Source organism: Lampetra fluviatilis, chromosome 15 (genome assembly GCF_964198595.1).
Source record: "Lampetra fluviatilis chromosome 15, kcLamFluv1.1, whole genome shotgun sequence".
NCBI classification, from domain to species: domain Eukaryota; kingdom Metazoa; phylum Chordata; class Hyperoartia; order Petromyzontiformes; family Petromyzontidae; genus Lampetra; species Lampetra fluviatilis.
The window spans coordinates 12,881,746-12,896,392 of NC_136289.1; the positions used below are offsets into that span (position 1 = coordinate 12,881,746).

The 14,647-nt window shown below is 43.2% G+C and overlaps 1 protein-coding gene across 3 annotated transcripts; it reads right to left on the reverse strand.

Moving 5' to 3' along the window:
* Nucleotides 1-720: 720 nt before the first annotated feature.
* SETD7 (SET domain containing 7, histone lysine methyltransferase) lies at nt 721-14,336 on the reverse strand. 3 transcript variants are annotated; one of them, XM_078863257.1, is made up of 8 exons: nt 13,837-14,336; nt 8,855-8,984; nt 7,827-8,028; nt 6,953-7,145; nt 6,727-6,808; nt 6,107-6,224; nt 5,193-5,350; nt 721-5,100 (listed from the first exon to the last, which is right to left on the reverse strand). In XM_078863257.1, exons 1-8 carry the CDS (start codon nt 13,874-13,876, stop codon nt 4,923-4,925), a joined length of 1,101 nt encoding a protein of 366 aa, XP_078719383.1. In that variant the 5' UTR covers nt 13,877-14,336; the 3' UTR covers nt 721-4,922. The 3 variants fall into 3 exon arrangements, with proteins under 3 accessions (XP_078719383.1, XP_078719382.1, XP_078719385.1); XM_078863256.1 differs by having other exon boundaries at nt 6,727-6,811; XM_078863259.1 differs by lacking the exon at nt 721-5,100 and having other exon boundaries at nt 5,212-5,350; nt 6,727-6,811; nt 6,966-7,145.
* Between the last annotated feature and the right edge of the window lie 311 nt (nt 14,337-14,647).

Here is a 14,647-nt window from a genome sequence, read left to right on the forward strand (position 1 = left end):
TTTTTTCTATAAACAAATGACGTCACCCGCGTCGTTGTTTTTTGTTGCCCCCCCTCCCAACACGCGACCTACTGGAGGCATGACGTCACACGCGTGTTTTGAATCGTGTCGATGACGTCGAAACTACGGTGGCGGAAACTGAGGGCCGCCGAACCCCCGTCGATGGAAACGCGATTGGTAAATGAGCATCTTGATACCATTAAGGCAAAAAAAATAACTCGGTATAAAGTATTCGTCTATAACGCCGTGGCCTTCAAAGGAAAAGTTTATATAAAGTACTATATAACGTGAACAAGGGATTCTCGCAGTGAATAGGTGTGGTGTCACCACGTTAAATTGTGCCATACTGTTTTTTTTAAATCGTAAATGTGGAATTGGCTACGTTCTGTTTACGTGATAAACCTTACTAATTGGCTTAGGGCCGACCATAAATGACGTCACGCACCTAGGGGGGGGGGTCAGACATTTGTGACGATGTTTGACGAGGGGGGGGGGTGAGAAATGTGACTTCACATCAAAATGCGCAACTTTAAATAAATATAGCCAACACGTTTTACTTAATATACTTTTTTAATAAATGTTTTCTCCTACAACATCAGAGTGCAGCGCCGCATTAAATACGCACAATGACAATAGTTTAAAGCGATTTGAAGCATGTTTTATTTTTGGGGGAGTGGGGCAGAGCTTTGTGACGTCATTTATGGGGGGGGGGGGTGACGAGGGGGGGGTAAAAAATCGTCCAAAATCGCGTGACGTCATTTATGGACGGCCCCTTATTAATTGGCTGTGTCGGTGGTGGCGGGTTTAACGACACATTTATATTTACGCCATCTAACCCCCCAAAAAAACTCCTTTTCGTATTAATTGCACAGCCCTTGAGTAAATCTACTGCTGGATGAATGCCCCAGCGTGGGTATTGGAGCAGGCGCGGTGCCTCCTGGACGAGGGGAGTTGGGGGGGGGGGCCGACCCCACCAGTCAGCTGGAGATGAGAAATTATTTTTCTCATAAAAATACTTTTCCATTCATTGTTTTGTTGTGTTTAAAATAAAGTAAAAACAAAAACTGTCATTTTTTTTTCATTGTGAATTGCCTAATGAAGATAACATTTTAAGTTATTAAAAATCGCTATAATGCAGCGTTTTTTTGGGGTTGGATCGCGTAAATCTATAAATGTGTCGTTAAACCCGCCACCACCCGACACAGGCTTTCATGTCGACGGAATGTGCCAACGAGCCATCAGATCTCTTCTCGATCAAAACATCAATTTTTTCAACGACATCAATTCCATACACCCATCCATCAAATTCACCATGGAAGTGGAAAATTATGGCAAGCTACCATTCCGTCGACAGGAAAGCCACCCACACGGATTCCTATCTAAAGCCTGACTCCCACCACCATCCGGCCCAGAAGAACTCCCTCATCAAAACACTACACCATATGGCCCGCTGCTTCTCCAACCAGCGCCACCTAGCCAGTGAACCAAGCCCTCAAGATGAATGGATACTCAGACCGCACAATCCGCAAAGCTGTTGCCCCAACCATGGGGAAACAACCATCTGAGGATCCAATCAAAACCACCACCTTGAAATACATAGCAGGTGTTACCAAAAAGATTTCCAAAATCTTAAACAAACACAAGATCCAGGTTCAATTCAATACAGTACACAAAATCGGTGATTTGATCCCACCTGTGAAGGATGTCATTCCTGACATGCAATACCCTGGTGTCTACAAACTAAGTTGTGTCTGCGGCAGCAGTTACATTAGGGAAACGAAACGTCTCGGACCGTGTTCGCGAACACAAGGCAGATTTGATACATGGCAGAACCAATACCTCTGCAGTGACTGATCATTGTTATAACGCAGTGGGCTTGCACGATATTGTTTTTTCCGAGACCAAGATACTCTGCAAACCTTCGGGCTACCATCAAAGATTTGTCCATGAAGCCATCCAGATATATAAACACAGAGACAATTTCAACCGAGATTATCGGTATACTATGAGACCTCCTTTACCAGTGGCAAAATATAGTAATAGGTTTTTACCCTTTCAACTGGTACAAAAAACTGACACCTTTATACAAGGCATCATGTTTGCAATAACCACAACAAAAGCAGTCAAAATGCAAACAAAAACAACTCTGATAATGATATGCACTGTCCTTGAAGTTGATTGGTCCACACCAGAGACAGCTTTTCTTAGAGCCACAGTGCAAGTGTATTATTAACTGCCTATATTCTCATTGGCCATTTGAATTTGATAGACACAAAGAAGCTCAATCGTTGCAGATGAACACCTTTATTGTGAAAACCACTTGTACAGTAACTTTTGTTAATATCCATTAAAAGGTAAACGTGTTTATGTGCTCTCCAAAAAAGATGTTCCTGATCTTATGCTATATAAGTACTGTCTTTGTTATTCTAGCACTTGTGAGTACACAATTGAGACTTCGTTGTTAAAGCCGTGTAAAAGTTCAAGGTGAAGCCCCACGATTACATGCTCATGCCACTGCTGGTGAAAGGGGCCTCCTTGAGTGACAACTTTCGTGGCCCATGTTTGGGCATAGACCGGCATCCCTCTGTATATAGAATGTATTGGCCTTGTTCAGGTTTTTACTAAATTAATGCCAAAGTTAGTCTGTAGTTTACACCTTTGCAGCCGCTTGTTATAAATATCGAACCCCGATGAAATCTTGGACAAAATAAATAATCAACACACAGCCCAATTTAGAAAGCTGCATTGTACGAGTCTAGATATAGTTAGTTTGAATGTTGTGCACTTGGTATCTTGATGCAACCCAGTTCACCCTTCCAAACAAGGCAATGTTTCATTCCTCTCAATGAGTTAATTTCATTTCCTGGTTGGATACCGATAAAACTCACAGCGTTCATTCATCACCGATCGAAATAACACCACTTTGTTTGAAGCAGGCATTGTATTGCTTTTCCTAACTTTCAGCACTCAACTTCAATAATACAACCGTGGGTATCGTGTAAACAGGCTTTCAAAAACCAAGGTATAGCAACCCAATGTATAGCAACCCAACTAAAGTCATAGCATCCTACAGGAAACACATCCCACTGCTTAACTGCATTATGCGTTGTTATAAAGACTGATCAACTGAAAACGTTCTGTGAAGTGTACCCTGCAAAGTTCGCTTTCATATTAGTGTACAAATCTACACATCACTGAATGAACTACAAGGGTTAGTTAAACTGTCGAAAATTAGGTTCTGCAGCGAGTTGCAATGAAAACATTAAGCAATAGCCCTTATACTGCTTTAAGTTAAAAACTTAGCAGCATTTAAGTCTTTTTTTACAACTGGTCATAAGGGGAAAAGAAAAATCACACCAAATCAGTGATGTTTATTCTGAAATTATATTGAAATAATTGAAGAATCTATATGATGGGAGTTACTGTAAGTTAAAAATAATTGTCATCTCATTTATCATAACTCTTTCACTCCGCTTTGCACTTCTAACCTTCTTTGGCACTACTATTTCCCCAGCTTTACAATTGTAAAAAATGTAAAATAAAAACCATCCATTTTAACTTCTTTTCAAGTCTCTGAATACTTAAACTCTGCACACCATTACACATTCTTATAAACAAAGCACATTTGTAGAGATCCCTTTTCACCATACCACAGGTAGTAGCTTTCACACTTCAAGTTAAGGCAATGAGGCTTTTCATAACGAATCCATCATTTCAGGAATAAGAATGCTGGTAATAACCACCGATTGTCATTCGACACCTGTATATATTTTTCTCTCAATAAAAATAAGTTTAAAAAAAATACAACTATGGCTCTTCTATATCCATATGGTGTTACTATTGAAATATGCACGAAATGTATTACAATTGTCAGGATTTGTTAATCTGGATACAGGCACGATTGTATGCATACATTTACCTTGTAATGGCAAGGAACACAATAGATTCTGATGCATTGTGTGGCACAGATCAACTTTAAAGAGGCACATATTAATGGCAAAACAAATGGTGATAAAAATGTGTCCAAAATAATATGCATCCCTTTACATTTCTTTGGAAAACTCTTATTTGGGAAAATATTATCGTCCAATTTTGTTACACTAACAAAAACGTAGCGATGCACTTTTGCCACTGAATAATTCTATAAATATATTGATATTAACTTAAATAATACAATATCACTTTAGACCTGGATTTTTACAGAAATTAAGCAAATCACCAGAGCAAAATGTAGTCCGTCACCCGTGTGCTTTAAATCTTCATTGGTAATGTAAGCTCCGTGTGTGTTGACAGTGCCAAAAAAGGTTTTTTCTCAACCACTGCAAAAGGTAAGCTGTATTTTTACAAATTTGTAATTTTAGCTCTCAGATGCGTTTAAGGGTTTTGCCACGTGTTGTTCGGCATTTCCTATTTATTGCTGCACGTGCCGACAGCTTTCTGCCACACAACACGTGGTAAAGCCCAAAAACCGATCGGACAACTACTCGTCATGAAATCAAACACAGATGAAATGTCGAGCCAAAACTCAGGTACCAATCCTTGTTTCCTCCCAAGCCAGTTTGAATAATCAGAGGACACAAATCACCAAATTAGTTTGAAAATATTAGCCATGCACTTAATGAATGCATTAATGTGACATACCCCTACAGCCAGTGACATTAACCTACATCTCGCTACCGAAAGGGGTTTTGGTGGTGTAAAAAGACCTTGTATGCTCGCCCATGTGCTACTGCATAGGTTTTCACGGTTTTGCTGCATTTTTCTCAAGTGTGTTTTCAAGTTGTGCCACATGTTGTTCGAAACGATGTTTTGACACTTTGCTCCTCAAAAAGCTCCCAGCACGTGGAGAGATATGCCGGACATCATGCTGAACAACACGAAATATAACCTGAAAAACACATTGGGGTGGTTGTCTGTGCGTTTTAGCCTTGTGTGGCACTGTGGATCTCCAGCTCACGGATGTACCATTCCGGGGCCTCTGCCTGCCTCTTTCCGGCCGGGTTGTGGTCGTAACCATAGGCGACTGTCAGTTCTTCATCACGATATACAGCCCGCACCGTCCGCACACACTTGATTGGCCCAAAACGTGGGTGGTTGTAACTGCAACACAAATGTAAATCAAAATTAGGTAAAATGCTAGTCTTTTAACAATGATGATATCAGAACAAAGATATCCTGTCGCAACTACTTACAAGTCGTATTTGCAGTTTGGCGTGAAGGAATGATTGGCCTTGTGGCCCAGTGAGGCACAGTATCTCTCCACACTCACGAAATGCTTTGGTACATCAATGACGATGTCATCATCAAGGGAGATGGTATTGCCATTCAGTGACCAGTCTCGTGCATCCACCTTGAAAACGTGAGAAAACAGGAGAAAAATAATTACAACTATAAGCATTAAATGGGGTAAAAATGTTAAATCAATCTGCAGGTCTGCTCCAATGCTGGAAGAAGGGCCTCTAGGGAGCCCCAGAGAAGATACTTGGCCTAATCTTCCACAATGGCAAGACGTCTTGGAAGAGGTACCCACACTATACTCCACCAAAAACGACCTGCCAATCAACTGTGGAACTTGGAACTTGGCCGATGTTTCAATTGCTGCACCATGAGACGGAAACGGTGACCTCTGGGTTGGAAACCTCGTCTGCTCATCATTGATCAATTTAGTTTACAGTTTACATTGATCTGTTGTAAGAACACACTTTTTTGTACCACACAACACATCAGCCTCCTAACAGAATTCATAAAAGGTAAATAACCATCCATTAATTGGTTGATAACACTTTGGAAGCAGAGAGGACTGCAAAGCTTGGGCAATTGTTGCTGCCGGCTGACTTTGTGGCTGCTGCCTCCCCACTTGTCCGTGGTCCCTCACGCATCCAAAGTCAATCTGTGTCTTCGAGAGTGAGTGAATACTGCGCGCGTTAGAAGTAAAAATTATAAAAATATGTATACGATTACTTTCCTTCTAGTTACTGTACATGTCCAGTCAAATGCGGAAGTCACACTGCACACTGTTACACAGCGAGGCCACACAGAGACAACCAAAACAATGGAGTTAAAACATTTGCAGGAGACTGCTGTGTTGGATTATCGCTGATCCTACCTCCTCGTGCGTGATCCGTGTGCCATTGTAAAATGCAGCTACTGTGCCCGTTTCCATGTCGACCTTGGCAAAGAGTCCCTCCGCTGCTCCAGTGATGAGCGATTGCCCGACACAGACTCTAATGGCAAGAATTCCATATAGTCAAAAACCGTTACGGTAATGGGTGGGTTGTTAAAAATTTATAATCTAAATACTTATATTCTTGAGTTGAAGCTTTCGTGACTGCAAGGATTCATACTCTTTGTCTGCATCAGCAGTAGGCCGTGCTTTCCTACCTGATGACAGACGCTTGTGTTGCGCCCGAAACGTCGTGATTTAATTTAGTTGTTTTCATTTATTTTACTTTATTTTTTACCTACGTGACTTTACCGAAAAAACCAAAGGGTATAAATACTTATACTTACAGTTTTGGGTCAGAATGCCCATAACTTCAAACTCCCAACATAATTTGTCCTTGCATATTAACGTTATTACTTTTGCTGGTTTTAACTCTTCTCTGCAGGAAACAATTACATTTAAAATCCTCATCTAATGTAAGTCCACTATGTACAACAAGCACTTTGTTGCTTTGTCTTCGAGCAGAAAATAGACACAAGTGTCAGAATAGAAGTACAACCGACCTGTCCTTCTCATAAAGGTCAGCACAGAGGGGCTGTGAAGAGATGACAGTAGATGTTGACTTGTCCAAACAAAGTATGGGCCCTGCTTTTAGAAAAAAAAATGACAACATTTTAGATCCATCAGAGCACTTTCATATACTAACTTTTTCAGCTATCCACTAAGGCAATACTAGAAACGATGGTTATTTTTCAGCCGTAATAAAGAGCAGCGGAAAATGACGCAAACCTCCTTTGTCCACCTCAAAGCGTGGCTTCTCATTTTTGTCAAGACCCAGGATGATAGCCGGCTGTGCCTGGATCATCTCGCCATCAGAGAAGCGTCCGTAGAACGCCGTTCGACCGTCTGGGTAGACGTAGGCTACTTGATCACCCGTCATCTCCCCATCCGAGTTAACCTCTCCTACAAGTCTCCCGCCATCCTGCATTCATACAAAACATGCACATATGACTACGCGAAGAAAGACGTTTTAAATAATAGTTTGGTAAATTTTACCTAAATTACTTTATAAAGTGTGCGAAGTGCTAGACAATCTCTAGTTTAACTTTTACCAGTTTAAAGAACACCCAAAACTGCAAATGGCTGTGAATATACAAAAAAAATATTTAAAAAATCGGATGACCTTGTAATGGTTTAGCACCTCCGATTAGCACGGTTGGCTATGTACAATGCAAAAGAAGTAAAAAAATTATACATATGTTAAAACGGCGACTACAATTAAAACAACGCTGCATTCAAATCTATTTTGTTTAACCAGGTGAGAACTCAAGAGAACCGGATGAGTTATTTGCAAGAGTGACATGGGCTGCCAGTAGGGGACAATTGTTACGATGCATATCACGAGCAAATTCCGGGTAATCTTTAAATTTGGAAAATTTGGACCCTCACGCGAGCACACAATTGCCAACTCTTGCCAATAACATCAGGGGATCTTCAACACTCACTCTGAACCAGACGGCGCAAATAATTGTGGTTAGTTCACTTACAATAATAATCAGGGAATCAGCTGGAATTGAACCTTGAACCTATTCAACAAGTGGCAAGCGGGCTACCGCTAGGCATGATCACCGCCCTGTGTCACCACTGAGATAACACTACTCACGGAAAAGTAGATCCAGCAGAGGCCACAGCGCAAGTTGTCGCGGTACTGCCCGCGAAACGTGATGCGGCCCTCTGGGTCGTACTCTCGCGCCGAGCCATGGAGCTCCCCGTCGACGTACGTGCCGTGAACCGTGCTGCCATCCTCGGCCGTGTACACCGCCTGCCCCTGCAGCACGTCCTCCACATAGTGGCCCTCCAGTGTACTGCACAATCCGAGCAATCACAATTAACACTTTCCCATTCCGAGACGTCCGTAAGTTGCAGCGAGGGTGTCCTGTTCACCGCCGAATCTCATAACGCGCAAGTGGTTAGCGTTAATGTTATTTAGAGAGGCATATCGCCGTTGTTTTTAAAGACATTGTACTGTATTCATTACAAAGAACTGTAGCGACACGACCGCACTCTGACAAAGCTGGCACCAAACTGTGCTACATGCCCAACCGCATGGCCTTTCCCTTCCGATTCCATTCGGAATTGATTTGATCTGTTCTGATGATGTAAGCGTACGTAATCAGATTGGAATCGGAAGACAAACTGATGACGTACGCATACGTACGTCATCGGAATGGGAAAATGGTTAACTCAAAGCATCGTCTCTGTGCAGTACCTGTGGGATTCAAGCAGAAGGGAAAAAGCTTTGGCAAGATGTGGGTGGCATCAATGGCTTTGGCGATAATGACGTACATAAAATGGGGACGTCACGGTTGGGTAATATTTCGGCCAAATTCATTTTCACGGCCCTTTCCTCAATCAGTGATGTTGCAGTGGTGTGGGAGCCCAGGACCGGTTCAGGTATCACCCACTACTGATGTTACCCATGGCCCAGGTTTGAACCCGGGTCACTTGGTTCACAGCGTCGTGTTCTAATCACTGAACCACTACTCCACCACTTTCCAAGGGGCAGTCATTAATGATATTTTGGGGGGGGGGGGGTAATATATAAAATGGGAGGCAAATAAATGAGTGATATAAGTTTCTGCAATCGTGTGGGCACTTTATTCAGGTAAATGTCCAAGCACAAAGCCTTACCTTCCATCAAAGAAGAAGAATTTTCCGAGGCCATTCTTCTCACCATGGACAAAGTGTCCTTCAAAGCAGTCCCCTGAAGAGTAGGTGACCCTGCAGGAGCCATGTGGAAGCTGGTCGTCGTCCAATGGACCTGGGTCGTCAGAAATGGGGAAACTATGAGTTTTCTCATTGCATGTAGAATCAGAGCAGCAGCAATAACGGAAAACACGTGTGTCCACAGAGCATTCCGTTCCAGTAATACAACTGTACTAAAACTATTCGATACAGTGGGGTAAACGAGATGATAAAAAGGTCAGGAACAAGTATGGCAGGGACAATGTGATAAAGGATAAATCACGTAAGCCTAAAGGTACATGCGGCAAATAGAGAAAACCAATCGTCAAGATGATCTTTTGATTTGGGGATGCAGGGAGAGAATGAAGGATCAGGTGGAAATGTGGTGTCGTGGAGGCCTTGGAAAAGGTTAGAACAAAACTTTGGATGATGAAGACAGAGTAGTTGAGAAAGATATTAATGCATTGAGAGATGTTGTCTACCAACTGATCAAGACGATGCCTGGACACGAAGACCGAGGACAACGATGGTATTTCTAGTTGCGAAATAAATCAGTATAATGCTTAAGTAAAAAAAAGTGGACCTTTGATTTTATAAACTGACATTAAACCAATTCAGTGTTCTTGCCACCATGTGACGAGGCTGTGGCCTCTGACTCAGTGACTAATTCGGGGTAGGAGAGGCGATGGGGGCAATCCCACCACCACCACGTGGGCCGGGAAGTTTCTAGATCCGTCTCAGACTACACCATAACACTGCAGAGTTGGAGAAAAAAAGCAGCGTCATCATCACCTGATCAGCACGCAGAATCGTTGCCCAAAAGTAGAGGAGGCTATTTAGAAAACGTGGCTTGGTTAGATTTTCTTCTGTGCAAAGGGGCATTTCGATAACCCAAATGCGTACGCTTGCGTATGGGGGGGGGTCTACTGACAATGTGCGTACGCATAGGAAACGGGGGGGGGGGGGGTGAAGCCTCGATAATAATTTGTCTACATTGGCCTTCAAATGAGTTAGATAGGCCGGCGGTGGACTGCCTGTTTGCTTAAACACGTTCATATTCTTAATCCTTGATCGTTTCTGCGTGGATTAAATATCGGCCGTTCTATAGGATTTGGGGGGTGCACGTCAAGCGTACGTACACAGGTGGAGGGGGGATGTAAAAAGTTTGCGTGCGTATCGTGCGTATAGGGAGGAGGGGGGGGGGCTTAAGTTGACAGATTTATGCGTACCTACTAAAAGGATGGCCCCTAAGTTTAAATGCTCTGGGTGTAACGTTGCAAACTGAAAAAAGGGGGGCCCCAAGCATTTGTGCCAAGCTGAACATTCTGTCCAACCGCTGGTCATGCAAAGCACAAAACAAATGACATCACCCACTCACGGCTTATCAAAACACAAGCATGGTGGTGGTGAATGTCTGTTTCTGTTGCAGCCACTGGCTTGTATTGTTTAATTTAACAACAGCAGCGCTTTGTGTACTTACCGCAGCTAATTTGAGTTGTCTATTGTGCCAAACATGTGTTAAATACAATTACTGTCACTCTTGTTTGCTCCTTACATCACTTTTGTTAACAATGGTGTTGGTTAATGTCTGCAATTTCGGAAATTCTCTAGATGGAGTTCTCGTGAGCACCTCTGTAGTAGGTGTTTGGCCTACTCTTCCACACGGACCAGGCGACTGAAAGTGGAAGTACCCACACTTTACCCCTAACCATTACATTGTACCAGAGCAACACCACTTATCTGTAGTGAGCTGTAGACTAAATTATATACATTTTGGACTTCTCTATGGTGAGGACATGTATATACTATACAACGATTTCCTAATAGATAATTGGAATATTACTTACAAAAAAAATATTTTGTAAGAAAAAAACATCTTATTGAGTGCCATATGAATGATGGCCGTCTGGGAGTTTCTGGATGAGTCGTGTTTTGCCCTGGAGGGCCGCCAGTGAGTGGTGTCAGACTTTACACAAACACTTTTGATGCGACCAGATTCACCAATTAGCCACGGTTACTGCCAGCATACATCCAGCCCTGTTAAAACGAGCCGATGCATAACGAGGTGGGTGATTTATCAACACATTTGGCGGCTTGCGTTCCCGCACAGACGATTGAGCTACACGTCCACATCCTAATGGAGTGGTAATTATTATTACACGTAACAGTCATGGAAAAAGACGCTTCGAGGTAGATTCCAAATCTTGGTGCGGGGAGTGCATTGTAACGTCTCTTACTTCCAGGACCAATAAGTAATATTTTAAAAAAAACTTTTTAAAAACACGCTTTAATTAAATGTACCGTACTAGTAATGGAAGAACTCCACGACTCCAGGAAGTGTCCCCGAAGCTTGACAGCCAACGACAATTAGACCCAAGCCGAAATATAACATATAAAAAATTATGTTTTAAAATGTTTTACATTTTTCATGATAGAATATAGTATTGTCATCAGTATGACATAAGTATACCAAGTTTGCAGTCGATACCACATTGGAAAGTGGGTTAAAATTTAGTTACAAGATTTGAGGATACAATGACGACAACAACAACAGACAGAGTTAAATAAAAGCGTGTAATAAAACAATGACATCTGGTCCAACACCATGTGAGACGAGGTTTTTAAGAAAAGCTGTCTCGGGTGTGGACCAATCAATTTCAAGGACAGTGCATACATTATCAGAGTTGTGTTTTTTGTTTGCATTCCGACCGCAGGTATTGTGGTCAATGCAAACATGACTCCTTGTAAAAAAGGTGTCAGTTTTGTTGCCAAATAAAAGGGTAAAAAAACAATTATCATATTTTGCTACTGGTAAAGGAGGTTCCAATGGTTTAAATGCTTACCCCGAGCTCTCATACTCTGATGGTGCATTGTCTTTGAGTTGTGCGCCTTTTGGCGTCATCTGATCCAACACCATGTGAGACTATGCTCTAAGAAAAGCTGTCTCGGGTGTGGACCAATCAACTTCAAGGACAGTGCATACATAATTATCAGAGTTGTGTTTTTTGTTTGCATTCCGACCGCAGGTATTGTAGTCAATGCAAACATGACTCCTTGTAAAATAACGTAGGTGTCAGTTTTGTTGCCAAATAAAAGGGTAAAAAAACAATTATCATATTTGCTACTGGCAAAGGAGGTTCCAATGGTGAAAACAATGACAGTTAACCACCAGATTAACAAGTCTGACAAATGTGGTTCAAGCTGCCACGACGTTAGCAACAACGCACCAAAACCAAATTTGGCATCAGGGGTCCATGGTATATTTCGCAGCCCCTTTTACCAGTCCGGTAGTTTTGACCATTACACGACTTAATCATGATGGCAAGTCAGGTGGGTTGGTGTAAGGTGGTGGTGGGTAGTGGTTTGGGAAGTTCAGATGCTACTTGCCAATAATGTTGGAAGATGGCAGGTAAAGTCATAAGCCACGCATTAATTTTTTTTATTACAAAAACCCAATTCGTGGCCTAGCACAAAAGACTTACACACACACACTGAAGGCTCAGCTACTGAGACAACATAAGCAATATGCGTTTGAGTATTTGACTGTTACACATTTCCACGTGACAGCCCACTTAATTTGGCTATCATTTGTGGTCAGGTCGTTTCTGACAAAGAGCTCGCTATACAGTATAGCTAAGTGGGTCTTTCTTATTGCGTTTCAAAATGGGTCACAACCAATTGCCCCACATCAACCACTTCCCCCCGTCACAAAACCACCTTCAGGATGTTCAACTCAGCGACTAGCAAAGAGTTTTGAAACACAGCAGGAAACATCTGTGGCTTTTCCACAAATTGCAGAGCGGATGTCGATGGGAGCAGGTGGTCGTGCAATGGCATGGCACCACCACCAACCACCAAGCGAAAACTAGAAATAAATTCCCACCAAACTCCACAGCAATTCGGAATTAAAAAGACAACAGCTCGCAAATTACGGTGAATAAAACCAAACCAACTCGTGACTTGTTACACTGAGATCTACGCAGGGCTCGACAACTCACCCCACTACATTTTACTATCTTTGCCGGTATCAAAATGATGTGAGAACAACAATTCGCTGTGCCCTCTCCGACAACACGACACCATTTTACGGCTGTCTGTGGTTTACCACTCACACAACAACCACGTGGAGTCCAACACCGCCACGAACGTGGTTGGCTTCACAAATCGCGGTTGGAACAACAGACATTTGTGGAAGAACAACAACAACAGCCACAGCCAGACAAACAACAACAGCCACTGGTGGAGGAACAAACAAAAATCCCCCGTGTAGCCTTAACAGGCTGTTGGGGCAAGTGCTGTTAGCGAGCAGCTGTGAGAGCAACAGCAGCCACAGTCGGGCGAACGGCTGTCCCATGCGCCCAGAGAACTCCCACCAACACACACACTCACAACATACACACAGCACACAACATACACAACACACACAACCAACACACACCATATACACACCCAGCACACACCATACACACCACACACAACATACACACAGCACACACAACATACACACACCACACAACATACACACAACACACACACAACCAACACACACCATATACACACCCAGCACACACCATACACACCACACACAACATACACACAGCACACACAACATACACACACCACACAACATACACACAACACACACACAACCAACACACACCATACACAACATACACACAACCAACACACACCACACACAACATACACACAAACACAACACACACCATACACACAACATACACACACCACACAACATACACAACACACACACAACCAACACACACCATACACACAACCAACACACACCACACACAACATACACACACCACACAACACAGGGCAGCAGTAACACAACTCTGTAACAAAACACACAACTCTTGTGACGACCACCACCACCACCACCAACTTGTTCACGTGTCTCCTCCTACCTATCACGGTCTCTTCGACGTCGTCTTCGTCGCTGTCCATGGCGCGTTACCCTCCTCCTCCTCCCCCACAGACCCCAGGCCGCTCTCTTAATAAGTTTGTACAAAGTTAAGGCGGTTAAAGCCAATGAACAATAACTAACTTTCTCGTGGTGTGCGTGGGGGGGGGTGGTGATGGAGAAGACCCCGGCAGGAGGCAGCAGGGAGGAGGAGGAGGGAGGAGGGCAAATGGAGGAAAGGCGAAGACGAGAAGAGTTGAAGCTGGTCGCTTGGAAGAATTAAAAAAACAAACTCAACGACTCCACGACGACTGTCCGTAGAGAGATGTCTGTAGAGAGATGTCTGTAGAGAGATGTTTGGATAGAGACGTTTGGAGAGAGATGTTTGGAGAGAGAGAGGCGATCAATGTGAATGAGGACAACGAACGCAACTTTTTATTTCTGTTGCCAACACACTCCTCGCGAACTAACAGCAGCATGAGCAGCCCGTGGCGACTCTCGCAAGAGTTTCGTGGACGAAACTAAACGGCGCCCTCTGCCGAGCTCGAACAGCAACAACAACCCCAGCAACAACAACAACAACCCCAACAGCAGCAACAACAACCCCAGCAACAGCAACAACAACAACCCCAGCAACAACAACAATCCCAGCAGCAACAACAACAACCCCAACAGCAGCAACAACAACCCCAGCAACAGCAACAACAACAACCCCAGCAACAACAACAATCCCAGCAGCAACAACAACAACCCCAGCAGCAACAACAACCCCAGCAACAGCAACAACAACAACCCCAGCAACAACAACAATCCCA